At 54.7% G+C, this 22,286-nt stretch overlaps 2 protein-coding genes across 2 annotated transcripts in view; one reads left to right on the top strand and one right to left on the bottom strand.

Moving 5' to 3' along the window:
* Positions 1-58: 58 nt before the first annotated feature.
* On the bottom strand, positions 59-3,073 carry fam83fb (family with sequence similarity 83 member Fb). Its single transcript, XM_068751328.1, has 5 exons — positions 2,578-3,073; positions 1,793-1,960; positions 1,560-1,681; positions 713-1,455; positions 59-429 (listed from the first exon to the last, which is right to left on the bottom strand). The coding sequence occupies exons 1-5, from the start codon at positions 3,028-3,030 to the stop codon at positions 383-385; spliced, it is 1,533 nt and encodes a 510-aa protein (XP_068607429.1). The 5' UTR covers positions 3,031-3,073; the 3' UTR covers positions 59-382.
* Positions 3,074-9,819: 6,746 nt separating this feature from the next.
* The window catches only part of LOC137907126 (voltage-dependent T-type calcium channel subunit alpha-1I-like), a 46,278-nt gene continuing 33,811 nt past the window's right edge, over positions 9,820-22,286 (top strand). Inside the window, exons 1-3 of the mRNA XM_068751438.1 lie at positions 9,820-9,966; positions 15,399-15,490; positions 21,372-21,483. Coding sequence (XP_068607539.1) covers positions 15,477-15,490; positions 21,372-21,483 — 126 coding nt within the window. The 5' untranslated portion in view covers positions 9,820-9,966; positions 15,399-15,476. The remainder of the gene's footprint in view (positions 9,967-15,398; positions 15,491-21,371; positions 21,484-22,286) is intronic.

Raw genomic sequence — 22,286 nt, 5'->3', positions numbered from 1 at the left:
GATTTTACACCAACTTGCAACATCTTTCTGAAACGCCTCCAAATTTATTTACATTTTTTTAAACCCTGCTACTTTCAGTATTTATTTTTAATGAAGCAAAATGAAGAGAAGTACCCGGTGCATCAGACAGATAGTACCTTTAAGTATCTGTGAGAATTATTCACAGTTAAAGGACAACAAGAGAACAATAAAGTAGTTCTGTCAACAGACGTAAGAACCCTCCGCCGTCCGGGTCGCAGTAAAGACGCCGCCAGAAAACCTCCTGGTCTCCACGACGACCAGACGTTGTTCGCAGAACCGTTTGTGTCACACCGTTTGTCGACATGTAGGTCCGCGCGTCTATTCGGTCCGACGTGAAGCCCTTCTTCGGGACGTGTGATCCTCAGGAAACTTTGCAGGGAGATTTACCTTTGGATCGACTGTTGATGCCTGCGAGGAAATAAAGAAACGTGACGTCAAATTCAGCGGATTATCTTCAGGGGGTTTGTTTTAAACGTTAAATATAAGATCTCATTTCTATTTTTAATCTTAAAGCTATGAAAGAGACCAGAACAGCGTTGGATACATTTGTCCTTCAGGTGTAGCAGGTCAGATCTGAACTCGGCGCCACTGAAAGCCGGCTTGCTCCGGACTACCCCCTCCGGTTTAGGACGGGTTGGGGACTAGTCCTGGTTTCAGTGTTGACTATGAACCGCTCTTAACCCCGACTTACTCTCGGCGTCCGGCGCCGTGTGGACCGTTTGCTCAGACGTCGTCCTCCGGCCCAGTTTATGCAGCTTCTTCTTCCACTTGGACGGAGACCTCACCGGGACCTGGCAGACGTCCTCGTCCTCCTCCGTCCCGTTGGTGTCAGTGGGGGGAGGGTCCGTTTCGCCCGTGACGGAGTTGACTGACAGCTCGCTGGTCGATTCCCCCTTGGAGAATCTCGTCTTCAACATGGACCAACCCTTCTTGTCTTGCTTGGTTCCGTTCGGCATGTTGAAGATCTCGCTCGGGGCGTCCGAGGGCAGCGGACTGAACCGCTCAATCTTCTCGCTGTTGGCTTGTCGTAACGTTCCGGGTTCCATTTCCTCAGGAGTCACGGCCAGAATCGACCCTCGCTTGGGTCCACGTTCCTGGAGAGACCCCGTCGGACGTGCGACGTCCCCCATTGCCAGCAAATACTTGGGATTGTATAACTTGTGTGCCGGTATCTTTATGTTGGTCTTCCGGGAATCCCCTAAGCTAACCTGGAAGCGGGACGTGGTCACTATGGACGGCCGTCTGGACCCGGATTTGGAGCGCAGTGTCGCCGTCTTGTCAGGTGCAGGCGGGCTGACGTGGAACTCCTTGTACAGGTCCATCTTCTCCGAGATGGCGTAAAGCTCACGGAAGTCCTGGTCAAAGAACTCGACCACCTGCCCCGTCATCACGGTGATCATGTTCCGGTCCATACGGGACGTGCACCAGCAGAAACTGGGACGGAACCAAGCAGAGAACATCCAACCTTACTGGACTTCCGTGAAATCTGCAGACAGACTGAGAAGAGGCACGCCCCCCTTCAGGCAGTCGGAGCTCACCTGTACGAACCAAACATCACCTTGTCTCCGTCCACCAGCATGTACTTGTAGCAGAGCGACCCGGGAAGTCTGCCGAAGGACAGGTTGAAGCCGAGTCCCTGAAGCGTTCTGGCTCGGATGTTCTGCAGGGTCAGAGTCAGAACCGGATCAGTGACCTCAGCTGGATGACGTCACTGTTCGGACGCCGCCCCCCCCCCCAGAATCAGAAGCATTTCATTCCAAAGCCGCCCTACCCGCAGGTGTTGCACGCCGATGCGCAACCTGGAACACATATCCAGGAAGTGCGGCACGCCTTGGTTATCCAGCAAGATGTAGACGGGAACGGAGCGCCGGCTGGCGGCGTCCATCAGATCCTGCAGGATGTGGGGGTCCGTGATCATGTCCATCACGATCGCCACCAACTGCAGGAGGAGCAACAGAGCGGCGAGCTCAGCAGGAGCAGGAGCAGGAGCAGGAGGCGCAGAGGAGTCCGCTGAGCTCCAGAGGAGGAAGCACGAGTCAAACACTCCGCTGGGAGTGTCCAAACATTGCATCAGCCGGATAAACCTTCCACTGGGAATTAAACCAACAACCTGACCGGCCCGAGCTGGGCGGGAGAGGACGTGGACAGAAGTCTCGAGACACCCCGTGTCTCTCACGGTCCTTCCGCTTTGCTGCTCGTCTTCATCGCCTATCGGAGCGAGCGTCAGACGGAGGGAGAGATTCCTTTGTTTAAAACCGAAAGCTACAAATCAGGTTCCAACGAAGTTGTTATAAAGGCTTTATAACGTAACGACGCGTGAGCGTTCACTTCTTCAGTCAAGCTCTCTCTCTACTGCGCTGCCCGCGGCGCCAGCCCACCGGGATCATTTGGTGTGAATCAGAGAATAATAAAGCTGCAAAGCACAAAGTCAAGCTTAAAAAGAAGAAGCTGAAATAATCAAAATGTATTAAATAAAATGTAGAATTATAAAAACGATAATGACAAACTATTTGTCCTTCATAAAGATTTATTACCTGCTCCATAGCTTCTCCTCACCTTCGTGGCCTCCTGGATGAGGCTCCTCACCACCTCCTTGACGTGTGGTCCATTTTCTTTGGGCGGGTGCGTGTGAACCGCCACGCGCGTCACCCCCCTGAACGACCCCCCGCCGGTCCAGCCGATGTCCAGCGGCGGAACCTCGGTGTCCGACATCTGGGGCCAGTAGGTGGAATGGACCCCCGAATCCGCGTCGGAGCCGGCGGCCCCGGGCCCGCTGACGTCATCCCCGTACCGGCGGAAGGCGCTCGTGATCACCTTGACTTCCCGGGCCGACAGAAAGTCGGTCGTGTTGTCGTCCCGGAGTCGCACCTTGAAGGCGCCGTCCCCGTTCCTCAGCAGCTCCTCCACGGCGGCGCGCTGCTCCTCGCTGTAGTAGAACCCCGGGCTGGACTCCGGGACCTTGGTTCCGATGCGGCCGTCCTCCATGCACGTCACCTGGGATTCGGCCATGGCTCGGTCGGGCTCTTCCCTCTCCCCCTCCGCAGCTCTGAGACGTTCCTGTTTGTTGTTTTCTACCTGAGTGTTAAAAATAAACGGGACGTCCGCTCACCTGGCCGCGAGGCGGAGAGGCGGGGCTCCAGGCAGCGAGGCGTGCTGCGTTCAGGTGCAACAGGAACAGGTGAATAATATTCGTGTTTCACTTCCAGCAGACACAAATCACAGTTCTGAAGCTTTCAGAAAGGTTTCAGTCAAACGTTTCTATTTATATAAAGTTTAAAGTAAAAAGAAAATCCAAAATGTCCCGACAATGTGAGTTTGAGATTAAAACCATCAACGCTGCTCGAAGACTGAAACAAATCAAAGCAGCGACGACAAACACCATTTAGATCAGGGATTAGAAGGTTTATAATCTGGACTCTCTGGATCCGTTCTCCCGAGTGAAACCGTCTGTGGGAGACGATCCCTGTCGTTCCTCCGGCAGCTGGAGCGTCCGGCTGCGTCCGGCTGCGTCCGGCTGCGTCCCGGCTGCGTCCGGGTGCGTCCGGCTGCGTCCCGGCTGCGTCTCGGCTGCGTCTCGGCTGCGTCCGGCTGCGTCCCGGCTGCGTCTCGGCTGCGTCCAGCTGCGTCCCGGCTGCGTCCCGCCTGCGTCCCGCCTGCGTCCCGGCTGCGTCCCGGCTGCGTCCCGGCTGCGTCTGCGTCCCGGCTGCGTCCCGGCTGCGTCTGCGTCCCGGCTGCGTCCGGCTGCGTCCGGCTGCGTCTGCGTCCCGGCTGCTTCTCGGCTGAGTCCCGGCTGCGTCCCGGCTGCGTCTCGGCTGCGTCCCGGCTGCGTCCCGGCTGCGTCCGGCTGCGTCCCGGCTGCGTCTGCGTCCCGGCTGCAGTGATTCGGTTTTCCTCCTGATGGCAGGAGCTCCCTGTCGTTGCACAGGGGGAGCAGCAGCGTGTTTTTTGGCTCTTCTAGCACCGGCTGAAATAAATAACGTTTATTTATAGTCTTAGACGTTCTTCGGTTTACTTTATAAACTCGTGTATAAGGAAGCCTCCGCCTCCCCCCTGAGGGGGCGAGCAAGCCTCCAAGAATAACGGCGTCCACGGGCTCCTTTGTTGCTAATTAACTTCTTGACTCCTCGGGAACATGAAGAGGAGGTGCTCATGAAGTGGAGGTGCTCATGGAGAGGAGGTGCTCACGGAGAGGAGGTGCTCATGAAGTGGAGGTGCTCACGGAGAGGAGGTGCTCTCAGTGAAGGAACCAGCAGTCGTTTGATGTGATGAATGGACTCCGTGCACGTTGAAGCGTGGACGCTCTCCAGGGGCCACTTCCTGTGGGCGACGGGCCACTTCCTGTGTGCGACCCATGGCCGACACGCAGAAGTGTGGCTGTCATGCTCTGTGACAAGTGGACACACACACACACACACACGCACACACACACACACCTACACACACACACACACACACACACACACGCACACACACGCCTACACACACACACACACTGAGTTACTTGGTATAGTCAGTAAAATGCGAGTCGTGCTGAGAAACCTGTGTGTGTGTGTGTGTGTGTGTGTGTGTGCGTGTGTGTGCGTGTGTGTCTGTGTGTGTGTGTGTGTGTGTGTGTGCGTGTGTGTGTGTGTGTTTCACGTCTGTAGGTGTTGAGTTGGCAGGACTTTGTGAAGCTCAATGAGATGTGCGTGTGGGCATCTCTCTCTCTCTCTCTCTCTCCCTCTCTCTCTCTCTCCCTCTCCCTCTCTCTCTCTCTCTCTCTCTCTCTCCCCTCTCTCTCTCTCTGCACCTCCTGCTCCTGGCTGCACTCCTTGACCTCCCTCGGTGTGTTTGCAGAGGTTGGAGTGAATTCTAATCGCTTTGAGAAACCAGCCGCCGCGCTCAGCTTCACCTTATCTCAAGGTGTTTCTGTGCCCCCGGTTTGGTCTGACAGGTTACCGGATTAGAGGACAATAAAACCCGACGGTGTGCGTGAGTCCGTGCACGATTATCTTCTGCTGAACCTTAACGACTGACATTCAAGCGCATGAGAATATGGAGCTGATAGGAAGAGCTGATAGGAAGCCCCCCCCCCCCCCCCGTGTCCTCCGTCGGAGGTTCGAGGCTTCATTTTTAACTGAATCGAATTCTAATAATTGATGACTGACGTCATCTCTCCGTTCGGGAGTGCGCGCGTGGAGCCTCCATGCTTTGCGCCGTGACTGGGCAAACTGTTGATCGCGCATTAACGCACCGGGGAGGGGGAACCCGCTCCTCTGCGCGCATCGGGAGTCTGATTTGCGCACCAGCGGAGGACCCCCCCCCCCCCCCCCCACTGCTGCAGCGGAGCCGCTCGGTGATGCCGAGGAGTTTAGACCCCCCGTTTGTTGCGTACTTTACGCGCGGGAGCGTCTCTTTGGCAGCCTTGCGGGGGTCGTGGGGGCCCTGAGTGAAAGTTGAGACTGAGCGCAGAGGAGTCACTCCTCTTCCTCCATCATTCTCTCTCCCCCCCCCCCTTTCTCTCTCTCTCTCTCTCTCTCTCTCTCTCTCTCTCTCTCTCTCTCGCTCTCTCGGGTTTCATCCGAACCGACCTGCGTTCTGGAGGCGACACCGACACCCCGCCGGTCTCCGAGGCGCAGCGCGTCATGCATGCGCAGGTGGAGACTTTACCCCATTTGACAACCCCTCATCTTCTGGGCCCTTCATCATCACCATCATCATCATCACCTGCAGCACGCGTGTTCTGGAGCACATTAAAGTAGAAACACGTGGATCCAAAGGGGCACCGTCGGATTTTGACGCGCCGCCTTTTCTCTCTTCCTGCCGCCTCGAGTTGTGCGCAGAACTGAAGAGGATGAAGAGGAGGACGTGCAGCCGGAGCGCGGCGGCCACAGGGACGCTCCGGGCCGGACATCTGCTTTGGGTCTGAGGGTGACGGATATCAAAGCTCTGCGGCGGAGTTAAGGACGGGTTGAAATTAACGGATTACCGGGATTTTATTTCCTCCTCCACATCTGTAGCCGCGCTCCTCTTTGATGTCTGGGAAGGTAAGAACGTTTTCTCTCTCTTTTATCAGCTGACTTGTGTTTCCTCTTAACTTTCGCACCTTGTGAAGAAATGCGCATGAAGAAGGCAGAAGGAGAGAGATGGGACGTTTCTGCTTATTGCTTCATCTACGTCACACCTGCACTTGATCCCTGGGTGTGATTATTATGGGGTATCGGGGCTCTCTTATTGATGAAAAGGGCAAGTTCGTATACGGCGGAAAAAACGCTTTACAATTACGCGACGCTCCGTGGCGCGTTGGTCCGATAATGGATCTATTGTTTCTTTCCATGGCTCTGGGTCAATAGGTCTCTCGCTCTGTCTCTCGCTCCCTCTCCCTCTCTCTCTCCTTCAGCGCTTCGACGCTGACACGTGACATCAAACGGGCGACAGGGGGCGCTCTTTCTGCCTCACCCTTTGAGATCAGTATCTCCTCCACCCGCAGAGTAGTGGTGCGTAACGGGTGGAGGATTTATTTTAACCAGGGGAGAGTGAGCATCGACCAACGGCAATGCTTTAGAAATAAAACGGGAAACACGAAGCTGCAAAAGGAAAACCACGAGGAAGGCCTTCAGCCAATTAGATGACACCTTGGAGCTGATTGGCTGAAATGAAAGCGTTTGGGGTGAGTTTGTTTTATCTTTATCTTGAAAATAACCGTCATCTATTAATTACATCCAGGTACAACGAAACAACCAGAAAGTCTAGAGAATAGTTGCTATGGAAACAATACGTCATCTGGTTCAACTGGTTTTTGGCCCAAGCTGGCGCAGAGCTGGTGTGTTTGAGGACACCAGAGACAGCAGGAAATACGGACACTGTTGGGGAAACAGCAGAATGCCGAGGAGGACGGAGGGATTTAGGATCAATCGTCCGCTGAAGACGAACGGAACCAGCGTCCCTCCATCCGATGCACCGAGTCAACCTGCTCAGAAGCCATCGCTCCAGCCAGGTGGAGCAGGGAGGGGGGTCCGATGAGCAGGAGCCAATCAGAGCTGGGGCTCGTGTCTCCCAGGAGACGTGAAGGCCGGCCGAGCAGCATCAGGACCGCGCCGCTCCACCCCGGCAGGTGACGGATGATTATCGGCGTCGGCTCGTTGCTCCTCCTCCTCTGTTGAACATTCTTCCGAGGGGCGCCGGGATGAAGGAGGACTCGTCCGGGTTGTCCTGCCCTCAGGAGTAATGAGGTGTCTCCACCAGGGGGCGCTGACGGAGGAACGCCGTCCACACAAACAACCCTCAATCACCGATCAATATGTGCTCATGACTCAGGGCCCCGGACCCTGACCGCTAATCGAAGCCGCCGCCGCGCACGCACGCACGCACGCACACACACACACACACACACACACGCACACACACTCGTGATGCTGAGCATCAGTGGTGCAAAGCAAATGCAGTGCTGGAGGTTTGACAGGTGGAGGACGGATGAAGGAGGAAGACGACCAGGAGACAAGGAGGACACATTATTGTGTGTGTAGAATAATCTATAAACTGTTGAGACGTTCATTTGGCAACACGAAGAAGAGGAGAACTGGACGTTCTCACCTCCTCCCACCTCCTCCCACCTCCTCCCACTGGAGGAGCACAGGGAGGATGCAAGATCGAAAGAGTGAGGAGGAGAGGTCTTGTTGGACGGGTACGGGAGCAGAAAAGGGGGCTGTCCTCTTTAGACGGACAGATCCGTGTGTCCTCTGCTCCCAAACCGCCCGGAGGGGGTCGGCTGAACAGCGGTAACACCTTCGTCTCCATGGCGACCAGCGGGATGTTTCAAAACTCCGTGGACAGTTTTGGAATAAAAGAATTCCCAGGAGAGACTCCCCTGAAAGCGGAACGTTGAGTGAAACTTTTCCTTCATTCTGTCCTTCAGACGTGAGTCAAACGGCCTCTTCCTCCCGGCCTCTTCCTCCCGTCTTCTTCCTCCCTCTCTCTTCCTCCCGGCCTCTTCCTCCCGTCCTCTTCCTCCCGTCCTCTCCCTCCCGTCCTCTCCCTCCCATCCTCTTCCTCCCTCTCTCTCCCTCCCGGCCTCTTCCTCCCTCTCTCTTCCTCCCTCTCTCTTCCTCCCATCCTCTTCCTCCCGTCCTCTCCCTCCCGCCCTCTCCCAGGTGGGACCAAACCTCCGGAGAGAATCCCACCATTAGAACATCTCAATCGAGCTGCTGCGTCTCCGTTTATTCCTTTAAACCTCGTTGATCCTCGGCAGGAAGCTGAATGCTAAACGTTCCCTTTAGGAAGCGATCGATCGGGTTGGATCACATGATCACATGACTTCAGCTGCTTGTTGCTGAATGATCGGTGACTATTGAGTTTGATTCTTTATCGCTACGAGAGGCTGATAAGTGAAGCTGCTCTTTAACTCGGAACGTCGGGACGATGGCTCCATTTGGGATTGGGATACTCCCATCATGCAGTTCAAATGAAACGGATCTGTTGTCGTGAGGAGCCTCGGCGTTGAAGTGTGACATCACAAAGGGTGTTGCTGCTCCGTCCGTCCGGATCCGACCCACCGAGGCGTGAGCGGCGAGCTAAAAGCATCGTGCAGCCGAAGGCCGGCTCGTGTCTTCATGTGGGAGTTAAAGCACCGTTTAGCACCACAGAAGAAGAAGGAGGAGGAGGAGGAGGCGCGTCCCTGGTGGCGCTGCTGCAGCGGTGGACCAGAGCGTAAACAACAACAACAACAACGACAGATTGTTTCTGCGAGCTTTATTTTGAAAGGCACGCTGATGTTCGAGCCCCCCCCCCCCCCCCCTCTCGCTCTCTTTACATTTCTTTACCGTTATTTATAGCGTTTGGCAGGAAGACACCTGGACTCCATTGTCCTCCCCTCCGTGGGGGGCTTTGACTGTGAAGGCAGAGGAGGAAGACATCTGCTCTTCCTCCGCCAGCGTGCAGGAAACCGGTATTTGTGCCAGAGCGTGAACGCAACACGAGGCGAGACACTTGGCGACGCCGCCCTGATCAGAGAAACGCCGTCTGGGGGGGTTTTGGGATTTAAGCGTCGTGAAATGTCGACTTTTTATCGTTGTGTGATTCAATACTCCAGAGAAAAACCAACGCGGACTTTACGGATCATTATTTCAGCGGGAAATCTTTGAAGTTTGGCATTTCTGTCTGATGCAACGCGTTCAGAATCGATGCAACTCTGACGGGGATCGACTACAATAAGACGAATCCTGCAGCAGAACAGCGGCCCGACGCTCCGGAACAGCGGCCCGACGCTCCGGAACACAGCCCGACGCTCCGGAACAGCGGCCCGACGCTCCGGAACACCGGCCCGACGCTCCGGAACACAGCCCGACGCTCCGGAACACAGCCCGACGCTCCGGAACACAGCCCGACGCTCCGGAACAGCGGCCGGACGCAAATCACGTCAGCAGGAAGTGGAGAAATGATCCGGCGTGGTTTGGGGCTTTGATCGAGTTGAATTCATCCTGAAAGAGCGTTTTGTTTCGTCTTGTATAGACGATGCATTTACGTCTGTTTGGGTTTATCAATAAGCCAAATCACTGCAAACCTGCAAAACAAAAACGAGACGCGATCTGAAGTTCCATCACAGCAGGAAGGTTGTCGGTTCAAATCCGGCTGACGACTTCGTCTTTGCGTTCTTGTCATCCGTCACAATTTCATTCATCATTTTCACATTTTACCTTGAAAGTTCTGAACTAAACTTCAGCGCCAGCCTGTGTTTGTCGAACCTCTGACGGCGTGGAGGAGGAGGAGGTGGAGGAGGAGGAGGAGGAGGAGGAGGAGGAGGAGGAGGAGGAGGAGGAGGAGGCGGAGGAGGAGGAGGAGGAGGAGGAGGAGGAGGAGGTGGTGGAGGAGGAGGAGGAGGAGGAGGAGGAGGAGGTGGAGGAGGAGGAGGAGGAGGAGGAGGAGGAGGAGGCGGAGGAGGAGGAGGCGGAGGAGGAGGAGGAGGAGGAGGTTTTCCTCACCAGCTCCTTATTTTCTCCTCAGCATCAACAGCAGCTCTATTTTTTGATTCCTGCTCTTCCTGTCCGCTCGCTCTATTTCCTCCGTACCTGTAATTAATCCTCACTCGCCAACCAGCCTGCGATGTCGCCATGATTGTTTACTGCGCTCCCCCCCCCCCCCCCTGCGTGTGTGTGTGTGCGCGTCCCTGTCATTCCACACCTGCTTGTCAGCAGTGGGTTCTCAGCCAGCTGATAATTAAAGCAAAGCTTTATGCACAGCGACAGACAGAAGAGAAGGATGAGGAGACGAGGCCTTCAGGGACGGTCGGTACATCTGAGCGTTCGTCTGAACCCGCTTCCGTTTGGCTTGGTGGCTTTTATTTGGCCCGCGTCACCTGTTCCTCTCTGCCGGCCGACTCCCCCCCCCCCCGACCTGACATTCAGTTCTCTCCTTATAGAGCCGTAAAAGGTTAAAGGTCGTGCCTGGCAGGAGACCCACATCTGGTTCTGGATCAGCGCATCCAGCCGTCTCACGGCCGGACCTGGAGGAGGAGGAGGAGGAGGAGATCTGACTTCCTCTCTGTCGCTCTCTTCTTCAGGCCAATCACCAATCTGTAATTACGAGCGTTCACAACAGCGCCGCCGTCTTCCTCACTGCCCTTTTATTCGCGCTCATCGCGGCGGCCGTTAATTAAAGGTCATTTTGCCTCCGTCCGAGGACCCCCGAGGCATTCTGGGTAATCAGCCTTTCAAGGAGAACATGTCGGGAAACGTCTCGACGCAACGTTCCTGAGTTCTGCTAATTAAAACAGGCGTAGGAATAATGCGGCTTGTTACCGCCCAATAAATATTCATGTTCCCGGCGCCGCTTTCGTCTCATTCCCAACGACTTTTCTGAAATAGGACAATCAGAGCGGAATCGTTTATCGTTATTGCTCTTTGTTCGGCCTTATCGCCTCCCCCGAGTCGCAGTTTCCTCCGAGTGCAGTCACCTCGGGACACGCAACGCTTCGTTGTGTTAATTAGCGCCGCGCAAATGTAGTTAGCACATGATAGCACGTGTTAGCTCGTCAGCCGCGGCCAAGGTCCTGTTTGTAACCTTTAATACTCATAACGGTTTCCTTATGGAAGCGGAAGGCGTGAATGTTGAGTCTCCATCGTCACCTCCTCTCCTCCCCGTCATTCTCTAGCAATGCGCCGCATTCCGGCCTGACCTCTGACCTTCTGATGGGCGGTATGTGGAATACACAACGCCGCCTCCGACGTTCCCGATAGACGTTTGGGAATGATTCACGTCTTTTCCAGCACATTGCTGCACAGCTTGGGCAGAAGCTTCCCGGCTAAACGCGAATCTGTGGCGCTAGACGGAGGAGCGTCACGGATTTCCCTCGCAGCAGATGGGAGGAAGCGCTGCTCGGTGGAAAAGGAGTGATGCAACCGGCTCGTGTTCTGCTCCGTGTGACCGAGGGGGAGCGATGGAACGCTCCTGACGCTGTGTTCTTATCAAATCCCCTTTGATGACGCCGCACGGGAACGCTTGTCTGGAATGTTTCCAGGGGAAACCTGGGAACTAAAGGTTTCCAGATATTCGGTTCTGGGTTAAAACCAGAGTCTGTGGATTTGTTCTCCTGGCGTGTCTCTCCTCCTCGGAGTGGGTGTGCGACACGCTTACATAAAGCCGGCGTGCGTGTCTGCATGCGTGTGCATGTGGGCTGCGGGGCCAGAAGTCCTGTCAGAGCCTGTTGTAAAAGGCTCCTGCCGGTAATAGCGGCGTGCGTGTGCGTGTGCGTGTGCGTGGGTTCCGCTCTCCACACGCACGGAGATGCAGGTGAGCGCACAGCCACCGCCCAATCAGGTGGAGGGGAGAGCCGAGGGGGCGTGGTCCCGCTGTCTCCACCTCCACCATCACAGTGCAGGTGAAGTGATGCATGTTGGGTAAGGATGCGCCTGATAAACATTCATTAGAGGTTCTGATTCGGTGTCGGCCGGAAGCCGCTTCCTGTTTGGCGGCGGCGTTGGTGGAGTCGTGGCTTTCCGGCCCCTCCTGTAAGGATGCTCCGGCTTCCTGCCGGGCTGACCTCCTGCTGTCTGATTGACCCGTGTTCACGGATCCTCCTTCCCTGTTTCCAGCTTGTTGATTCTCTCCCACGGCGTTCCCGCCTCCCGCTCCAGTCTGAGGTCCTTCCTCGGTGCCTGAGCATCGATCAGAACTCCCTATTAGCTTTCATGCTTTCCTTCCCGCCCCTCCTGTCTTCTCCCTTCCTCTCAGATGCAGTCCTCCTCTCCTCCTTCTGTAAGGTCTCACGGCTCCATCTTAGTCTCATGGATCCGTCCAAGCGAGTCGCTATCTGGTTTAGAGATCCAGTTAATTCCGTTAGCCGTCATGTATGGAGCGCCGGGCTTCCTCAGCTTATGAAGCTTCCAGCTCGCTTAAAGGAAGTCTCGCCTTTAACGCCAGAGACGGTGACAGTTTGAACGGGAGCATATTGAATATTAAAAGATTAAGCAGGTGGTCTCATTTAAATAATCTGATCGGTCCCAGCCGTGATTCCCCGTCTGAGATCCTTTTGTTAAACAGTTTCGGAGTCGAATTAGGAATTAATTCACTCATTTGATGTCACTTTTCATCCTCATGCATACATTTTCATGGGAATCCGGATCGCTCTCAGGATTTAAAGGATCAAAGTTGGACCAGGACACAGCTCCAGATTTTATTCATCCAGATCCATCCAGCAGTCTTTCTGTAATCCTGCTAACAAACAAACAAACACACAAACAATGTCATAATCAGGCCTCCTTGGTGGCGGTAACCAGGGTTACCAGGAAGCATAACCAGTACCCAGACTGAGCCCGGTCCGGCCCCCCCACCCGTCCCAGCTCTCCCACCCGCTGAGCAGGAAGACGCCGCTGCGTTCCAGAAGCCATCCCTCGGCAGAGAAGCCGCTGCCAAGCAGACGCCTGGTTCTGATCAGTGTCTTCTGACGAGGAGATGGTGAATGTGTGTGTGTGTGTGTGTGTGTGTGTCCACAGGCCATTAAGCCATCAGCAAATAAGGGAGCGCGTCGGCGCAGACCTTGTTAGCCAGATGTTAGCTCCACGTGTATCACAGGATGCTAAGCTCGCGGGATGCTACGTTATTCCCCTCCTGCGTGCAGGCGTTGATCACCGACACAAACAAGACAGGTGTGGTACGACAGGTTGGTGCGTTCCCGGCGACCCCAGGCAGTGACAAAGGAGCCTGCTGCTGACAGGTAATCAGTCAAAATCAATCTGCTCCGATGTGCCATCAGTCACACCTGAGCGAGCTAACGACTCCGCCCAGGAGACGCTTGCAGCAGGAAATGAGATTTACCATCAGCAGAATAACAGGTTAGCTTTCCTCTTCCTACAGTAATGGAATGTTGGAGCGCCAAACCTTTACCTGCGTTATTTCGCCCGACCTTTGCAACGAGGCGTGTTTTTCTTGCTGTTCCAGTTAAACCGCAGCTATTATGCAGCGGCACGGATCATCGGTTCAGATCCAACGGAAACGCACGCGGACCAGGATGCTCCGGAAAATGTAACTGAGATTTCGAGGTCACTGGCGGCGGCGGTAAATTAGTTTGTGTTCTCACGCAAAGTGACTGTTTGATGTAATAATGAAGTGTGTTTGATTTAAACTCGCTGCTGCTCAGCTTCCTTCTCGTTCTCAGACGCAGCAATTTAGTTAATTCAAGCGCCTCCGTAACTCCGGCACGTAGAAGTGTGACGCGATCGGATGGAAACGGGATCCCACTTGAACTTTACGGTAATATCGCTGGATTATTGCCAGATGAACTTTTCTCTTTCGTCGTTTCTCCAAACGTAAATGATTTCACTTTGCTGCCGTCTGCTTGACGCCGACGCCTTCGTGGAAAGGAGGGATTAACGTGCTGAAAATGGTTGCGTCACAAGATAGGCTAGTGATGTTTAGCACGTAGCATCTTTGTTCGTGTCTCTCTGGAGCGCTTCAGAGGTCGGATGAGGTTCTTCTTTTACTTTCCTTGCAGAGAGGATTCTTCTTCATCTTCTTCTTCTTCTGCGGCATCCTGTCGAGGTTTTCCCGCGCGCTGTCGTCCCGACGACGGGATGATTCCTCAGACACATGATCAGAACGTATTTTTCCCTCCCTTCAGTGCGTTGCAAACAGGAAGCGGGCGCTTCCAGTCGTCAGTCTTCATCCGATGCTTCCCTCGGATCTTAATTAGCTGGCTGTCTTCCCTCTGTTGAGGACTTGTTGCCGCCGTCGACGCTTCGCCTCTTCGCACTAACTGATTTGACTGCAATGAGGGAAAACAAGTCCAACGCGTTTTGTTTTTGTAATCCTCTCTTTTCGGTAGCCATAGAAACAACCTGAACTCTAACTCTAGTCTAATCCAGAGACATGCAGAGGATCTCATTTAAGACTCAAGTGGAATTTCATTGGCTTGTGCTAAAGCCGCTCATTGGAAATCCATGTGCAGGTGCGATCCGCCTCTATTCTCCGTCCAGCTCCAGAGTATTGATCCTCTCGACGCTAAGCCGCTGACTAAAGCGCTGAACTCTCCCTCCTACTGTTCTCTTCTCTCACTCCTTTATTTCTCTTCGCCGCCCGAGAATCTTTCATTTCTGCTGCCCCTCTCTCGTTTGCTGTCACTAATCAGAACTATGTGATGAATGCTAAATGACCGTGGTTAAATCACGCCGATGAAAGAGACTTCTAATAAACTCACTTCTGTCCTTGTGCACGTCGATGAAGGACGTCCATGTTCGGTGTGCAGGTGTGTGTGCGCTCCTCAAGCCGCCACAGAGATCGCTCATTTAAAATGTCAACCGAGCCGAGCAACCTAACGGCGATGTGTTATCAATAATCTCTATTGAAAACAGAAGTTATAAATCCCTCCATCAGGAGTCGACCCCTCCAAACTGTCCGACTGGATTCAGTACCTGTACCTCTGACAAGCTGGACGCAGTAGGAATAACTTCTCCCTGCATGGCTGCCGAGGTCTTTGGTGCGTTCCGGTTCTTGTCTCAAATATAACCTCGTTGTTGCTGCTCCTGGTCTCAGAACTGCTGCCTCGTGACTCCGTTGGGATCCCGGAGCCAATTAAATTGTTTATAATGTAAATTCTGCTGCCTTTCTCTTTCTCTTTTTCTCTGCCGGTCGTCCCAGAACGTTGCGTTGCCATGACGAGCGAGGAGGAGGAGGAGGGTCCCGTCGTTGCAGCAACAAGAGCAGCACCGTCAGCGGCGGCGATCGGCAGGGTGAGGGCAGCCATCGCCAGGGGCGACGGCGACGATGCCGTCGCTCACTCGTCTCCTCGAAGGCCTTCCGTGCACAACCTCCCCCGTTCCAAGGAAAACCAGGAGAAAGAGGAGGAGGGAGGGATCATCCAGGAGGAGGAGGAGGACGACGACGGCGGCAGCGACGCCAGCGTCTTGGTTGTGCCGTATCCCGAGCTGGTTCCTGTGGTCTTCTTCTGTCTCAAGCAGACGACGTGTCCTCGCAGCGTGTGCATCCGGATGGTCTCCAGCCCATATCCTTATTATTCATCCACAAAGGCTCCTCTGAGTGATCTAGCATCGGCTAGTCGTCCAGGAGACGTCTGCTCGTCGGCTAAACAAACAGCAGCTCGCGTCTCCTCACCTGACACGAGAAAGTGTTCACGTGTGTGTGTGTGTGTGTGTGTGTGTGTGTGTGCGTGTGCGTGATGCGATCGCCACTAAAGCCGCCTGAATAAGACGAGGACAGGAGCGACACTTACGTTACAAACACGTGTTTCAAAGCACCTGATCGGCAGCACACCTGGCCTCTTTAGCGTTTAGCCGCGCTTCCCGCCGCCTGACGTGGCGCTTCAGAGACTTAAACTCTTCTCGGGTCATTAAGTCCCTGCAGAAAATGTCACCCCAGTTTGAATCGAGTGAAAGCGCTAATGATGCTAACGCTGCCTCGGCAGGCAAACGAGCGAACGGCCCTAACGGTCCATGGCGGCGCCGGTTGAGTCGGCTGTGTGATCGGAGCCGACCTCAGAGGAGTTTAAATGTCAGCAACTCCCCGGCTCGCAGACGTCAGAGCGCGAGAACATTTTCATCGCCCTCCGGCGTAGGAAGAACGGAACGAAGGTCTGGAAGTGGTTTAGGGAGCGCGCGGCTACGTGTTAGGAGTTACCCAGAAGCCCCGGCTCCTCTCGTATTATGTTAAAAGCTCTGAGAGCTTTAGCAACGAACGCCGCTTAGAGAACCCGGGTAAACACTGGGCTTAGTGCGCACTGTGTTCCCGCCGCGGCGCCGCCACAGGTCGACCAGCGAGACTCAAGACATGAAATGTCGAGGCGAAGCTGCCATGTCGGAGGTTTCCCGTCACTCGGAGGGGGGGAGGTGGGGGGGGGGGGAGTTTATATTCAGCTCCAAACCAAACCTGATTGCAGTGGAAGCTCAGATTAATAGCTTCCACTTCACTCTCGCTCTCCTCCGGACCGGCGCATGTGGCCCCCGGCGCCACGGCCGCTGTGGAGCGCTCACACAATCCGTCACGCAAAGCGCTCGCAGCACGGAGTCACGCGCACACGCCGGCGTTTCGTGTGTGAACGCAGCCGCTTGCAGCTTGTGAATATCATGAAGATTGCTTCTTCTTTCCTTAATCAATGAAGACACGACTCCAGACGAGTCAGAAGTTCTGTTTGTAAGACGGGTCCGCGGGCCAGGAACCAAGAAGCCCCGCCCTCAGAAGCAGGTGCTTGGTCTCGCCTGCTTTTCAAGTTAACACGAAACGACCGAGGTTTATTAACGGCTGCTTGTTTCCAGGTGATGATGATGATGATGATGATGAGGTCTCGCTAAGATTCTGATGAAGCTGTGTAGAAGAACAGTCGGGCTTGTTTGGAGGCGCGTTGCAGAAGATTTGTATGCAGAGGTGTGTTTACCTGTAGAACAGGAGATGTGGTGCTGATGCGTTGCCGGGGGTAACAGAACTGACAGCTCCTCTCCCCATGTGGGACGTCCCTCTCCCAAAACTGTACGTGAAGCCGGGATGAAGAGAGAGGTATCCGTGCTGAAGCCGACTCCACATCCGCTGCGTTCAGTTCCATCTCTCCTTTATTCTTTCTGTTACCGGCTGCGGTTCTCATGCTAATGCTGCTATTAAGCGTTATGCTAATGCCACTGCTAATCGCTATGCTAATGTCGCTGCAGCCACCTGTCAAACTGGTGGAATGGCTTCAGACTCTTCCTCTTTTATTCTCCCCGTCCCTTCGTGCGTTTTATGTGGCATTTTATTTTTCTGTCCCGTTTTTCCCTCCGTTCCCCGTCAGCCCTCCGCCATCCCTCGGTTCCCCGTCAGCCCTCCGCCATCCCTCGGTTCCCCGTCAGCCCTCCGCCATCCCTCGGTTCCCCGTCAGCCCTCCTCTATCCCTCCGTTCCCCGTCAGCCCTTCGCCATCCCTCCGGTCCCCTGAGTGTCGTCCTTTCTCTCCCCTTGCTGCTCCGCATTGACGGCGATGATTTAGAGACAAACGCAACGGGGCGACTCGTCTGGATTAACACGTGTAGACCTGAAAGCGAAGGAGATGAAATAAGAATGAATAGTTCTGTCTTCCTGGTCGTCTGTAATAAAGTCTAGAAGCTTTAACTGTGCAGCGTGTTGATCAAACGACCTTTAAGAGGTCAAACTGAGGGCCAGGTAAAACAAACGTCTCATTTTACGGGACAGACGGGGGTGTTTGAGTTTAATTAGCGGAGCCTCGTGGGTGAGTCTCCCTGAGTTCAGCTCTTTAAAGGTTGCAGCTCTTCATCTCTTCGTTCACACAGTGGAAGTCAGGAGGTTGGGTCTGACGGGGAATCCGTTTGACCACCGCCGGAGGCGCGGCGGAGGTGAGGCGGAGGTGAGGTGGAAGTGAGGCGGAGGCGAGGTGGAGGTGAGGTGGAGGTGAGGTGGAGGTGAGGTGGAGGTGAGGTGGAGGTGAGGCGAGGTGGAGGTGAGGCGAGGCGAGGCGAATGTTATCAGGATTGGTGATGATCCAGAAGAGATCCTGGATTCTCCTCTTCCTCTCGTGGAAACATGCTAGTGAGGATGATGATGATGGATGACTCTGATTGCTCCGTCTGTCTGTCAACCCTGGGATGGTCTGGACGGACGTGGAGCTAAAGATAATCTCAGCGCGATTGTTTGATGATGTCATGACAGCGGTGGTCTCCGTGGTGATACTTTATGTCCTCCCTGTCCTCGGTTAAAGCTGCTGAATAATAAGAAGTCCTTTCATTGGAGCGCCGTCTTGATGCAGACGCTGCTCCTGGATCTGTAAATGACGGTCATTAGTCTGTCATTACCCCCCCCCCCCCCCCCAGTAATCACTGTCTGCTGCTGTTATCTTGGGACGTGTTGCCTGGCGTGCATTAACGTCGCGTTTGGTGCGAGGACGTTCCCGTTTAACGGAAGTGACGCTCCTGTAGCGCAGCTCATGAATATTGATGAGCATCGCCGTGTGTGTCTCAGGCACATGATGATGATGATGCCAAACAATGGAGGGATGCGGGGAGCACTGATTGGACTAAAGCCGGGCTGAGAGGCCTTTGCTGAGGGGGGGGGGGGGGGCACGCTCCAGCCGTGGATGGAACGTTGGATCCTACCGTGTGGCGTGCGCTCTCCTCCGCCGGTGCCCGTATTTTTAGCTCCGCGGTGTATTCGGTGGTCGGTCGCCTCTTGTCGTTTTCGCTCTGCTCACCGAAGCCTGGCAGCGGCGTGAGACCGAAATAGAGCTCAACAGCAGCCGTGGGCAGGAGAGGAACCCACGCACCGAGCATCCGCCGGCGTCACAGCCCGGCAGATGGTCCACGGGAAGCGGTCCGCGCTAACAAGCCGGCGTCTGCGTGTAGCGGGATGGGGGGATCGTTCTCTCTGTGTGTGACTAGAACCTGAAGCTCCTGAATGAATATTCCTTATCGCTCCATCGCCGCTGAACCGCTCCGGCGCCGCTGGCAGAGCTTAATCCACTCCTCTCCTGAGCCCCCATCCTCCCCGTTGCTGCCGTTTATCGACCTCGCTCTATTTCCAGGAGGCGACGGGCTGCTGAATTAACTCGGTGCACCGATAATGTCACCGGAACCACATGAGTCACCAGGCTGCGAGAACAGCAGCGAGGACTAGGAAGGTAGTTGTAAAAGCTCGACGCCCTGCAGCCCCGGGCTCGTATGCACGGCTACGAGCCCGGGGCTGCGGGCCCGTAGATGTGCGGCTACGAGCCCGGGGCTACGAGCCCGGGGCTACGGGCCCGTAGATGTGCGGCTACGAGCCTGCAGCTTTGGCTTGTTGGGGAATCATCCCGTGTGTCGATTAGGACGGATTTACATCCCACCGCTGGATGGGGACGTTAGCTCTGGGTCCCACTTGTTGCTGCACAACGTGAAGGCGGCACAGAGGACAACGGGGACGGCGGTAGAACTGATCTGGAGGCCCGCTTCCTAGCCGTTATTTCATTCCAGACTGTTTTCCTCTCTCTCAACCGGAGCGCCCATGCAGGATTCCTGATCCGCCGGAACGAGCCCACGCTCGTTCACCGATTCAGATCTGACGAGGAGATTCGACCAATCAGAGGCCAATCGGCTTTGTTCAAGCCACGAGAACCACTTTAATTATTACTTTAATTCATGCTAATGCATTGAAAGTTTAAAACCAAGTTTAAACCGGGCCGCGGGAAGCGTTTCCTTTCACTGTTACATCACACACTCGACCTTTAGCAGACCCAAAATAACTCGCCGGTCTGTCTTCATCCCGCGCTGCACTCTCCGTAACTATTTATTTTGTTTTCTAGTCGATTGATCGCCATGGAAACTGGAGGTCATTTACCTCCTGTGTGTCTCTTTGGATTCAATAAAAACAAGGGCGGGAAGACGAGAGAGAGAGAAGGCAGAGAGACCTTGAGAGCGGGTTTGAATGCGTGACGCCACGCAGGGAGGCATTAAGAATTCATTCGGCCCCCGCTGCCACGCACTTTCAGCCCGCCGGCTCCCTCCGGCTCCGTCATGCCGATTCTTTTGCCACATCCAGATTTTCTGATAACGGATTCCGATGCCGGCGAATTTTATCCAGCGTTCTAAAATCCTGGTTCTGGTTCCTGCCGGCTGGGTGATCGAACCGAATCCACTCCCAGAACTTCGGCTCAAACCGCAGCAAAACAAAAACGTGGAAAATTAATGTGGAATATTTTGGGACTAAAATGATTCAGTCCGCTCGGCCAGCCACGAATAACTCAAGCTATGAATATAAAATAACCAAATATCAACCAAGGGAAGAACAAACACGAAACTACAAACCCCCCTACGCAGCGTCAAATGGTTCGGTCCTCAGCCACACCCTCTGCTGGACCAAGAAGGGACCGCCCACCTGCGACCGACCGTTTTTGTCATCCCAGAGTTTCTAACTTTCTCTTTTTGACATTTACAACAAGGCAAAACGCTAAACTTTAACGACACAGCGATCCCCGAGAAGCCAATCAGAAGGCCTCTCCGTCCGTCTAGCCTTGCTCGGATGCTCGGCGTCCGACGAGGCTTCTGCTCGGATGCAGGGCTGCATCCCAGTGCTAAAAGGGAACGCAAAATAAGAATCTCTGCAGCTTGGCACAGATCTAAATCAGATCTGAGGGAATGTCTGTGATGGGAATCAGAGCTCAGTCGGCCTCCGGCTGCAGATTGAGTCTCCTGTATGCTAATCGATGGACGGCGTTAGCGGCAGCGAGCTTAAGAAGCTAAACTGCAGAGGTCGGCAATTTACGGGGGCTTTTCTTAAAGGAAGCATGAAACCACCCAGAGATGATCCTGGTAGCGTTAGCCCGACGGCTGGCGCCGCTGCTTAGCCCGGAGAAATACGGAACGCTGACCGGCAGTTTCATCCGGCCGTGAGATCCACGTGTCTCCTGCAAAGAGGTGGTGTGCTCACGTGTGCCGCTAGGGCGGGGGGGGGGGGGGGATCCTGCCAGGAACCTGGCGACACCTCCGGACGATATCTGCCCTCATTAGCCAGGCTAGCTGGAGAGAACAGCTGAAGCGGCAAAGTGTAGCCGAGCACAGCGGGAGTCCACCTGAGGGATGAAGGCGGCCGCTGAAACATCCGACGATCCAGCATCCGCTGAACCATCCGATGATCCAGCATCCGCTGAACCATCCGACGATCCAGCATCCGCTGAACCATCCGACGATCCAGCATCCGCTGAACCATCCGACGATCCAGCATCCGCTGAACCATCCGACGATTCGGCTTCATCTCAAGTCAATTCATTCATTTTACTGCAGATAAATGAGAATTACTTAGAAATAACACAAGATAGGAAAACAAACTTTATTGATCCCAGAGCAGCAAACGGGAGATTCAGAATCAATGGTAGCATGAATTGAGGATCAGCTGTTGTCCTTAACGGCCGGCCCCCACCTGGTTTGAACGCGTGAGCATCATGGTGATCCTGCTGAACTGCATGACCCTGGGGATGTACCAGCCCTGCGAGAACATCGACTGCTCCTCCGGGCGATGCCAGATACTGCAGGTACGCGCACGCACACGCACACGCACACACACACACAGCAGACAGCTGGGTCGGGCCGCGCTTTGGAGGTGATCACAGTCGCCGTCGTCCTCACAGGAACTTTACCCAAATCCTGTTTCAACAGATTCTGCAAAGCAACATTTAGAGAAGTAAAGGAATCCTGATTTATATTGACATTATTATTATATATTATATATTGATATTTCTGGTAACACCAAAGCGAGCTTTGGACCTCGGCTTTCATTTCTCTGGGAGTTTGGACTTCTTTACGACGACGGCGGCTAACGGAGAATCTTGTTTTCCTGTCCCTGAAGCACTTTGTTTCTCTATAAATAAAGTTTACACGGAAACATTCATATTTCATCCACGATACACAAAAGCACTTTCACTCCTCGCCCGTCTGCACTCGAGTCCAGAGCGACTTGTTTCACACGCTAAAGGCTGACATGCTAACGTGTCGGGCCGGAAGCGTCCACACGCCTCCCTCGCCCACTCCCTTTCCTTCACCCTCGCCCCCTCGCCCCCTCGCCCACTCCCTTTCCTTCACCCTCGCCCCCTCGCCCCCTCGCCCACTCCCTTTCCTTCACCCTCGCCCCCTCGGCCCCTCGCCCACTCCCTTTCCTTCACCCTCGCCCCCTCGCCCTCCTCCCATGCCGAGGCCTCCACCGCCACTCCCTGCTAGCGAGTCCTCGGCCCGGCGGCGTGAAGCGCTTCTTGAATCGCCTCGCCGTCCGCTCAGCATTCTCCCCGTGCAGCAGCCAACAAACACGGAGGATTGATTCGGCGCCCAGAGGGAGGCGGCT

The sequence above is a fragment of the Brachionichthys hirsutus genome, chromosome 17, assembly GCF_040956055.1.
Source record: "Brachionichthys hirsutus isolate HB-005 chromosome 17, CSIRO-AGI_Bhir_v1, whole genome shotgun sequence".
In the NCBI taxonomy this organism is placed as follows: domain Eukaryota; kingdom Metazoa; phylum Chordata; class Actinopteri; order Lophiiformes; family Brachionichthyidae; genus Brachionichthys; species Brachionichthys hirsutus.
Note: the sequence above shows the minus strand (reverse complement) of the source record. Positions and strands in the feature narration are given on the sequence as shown.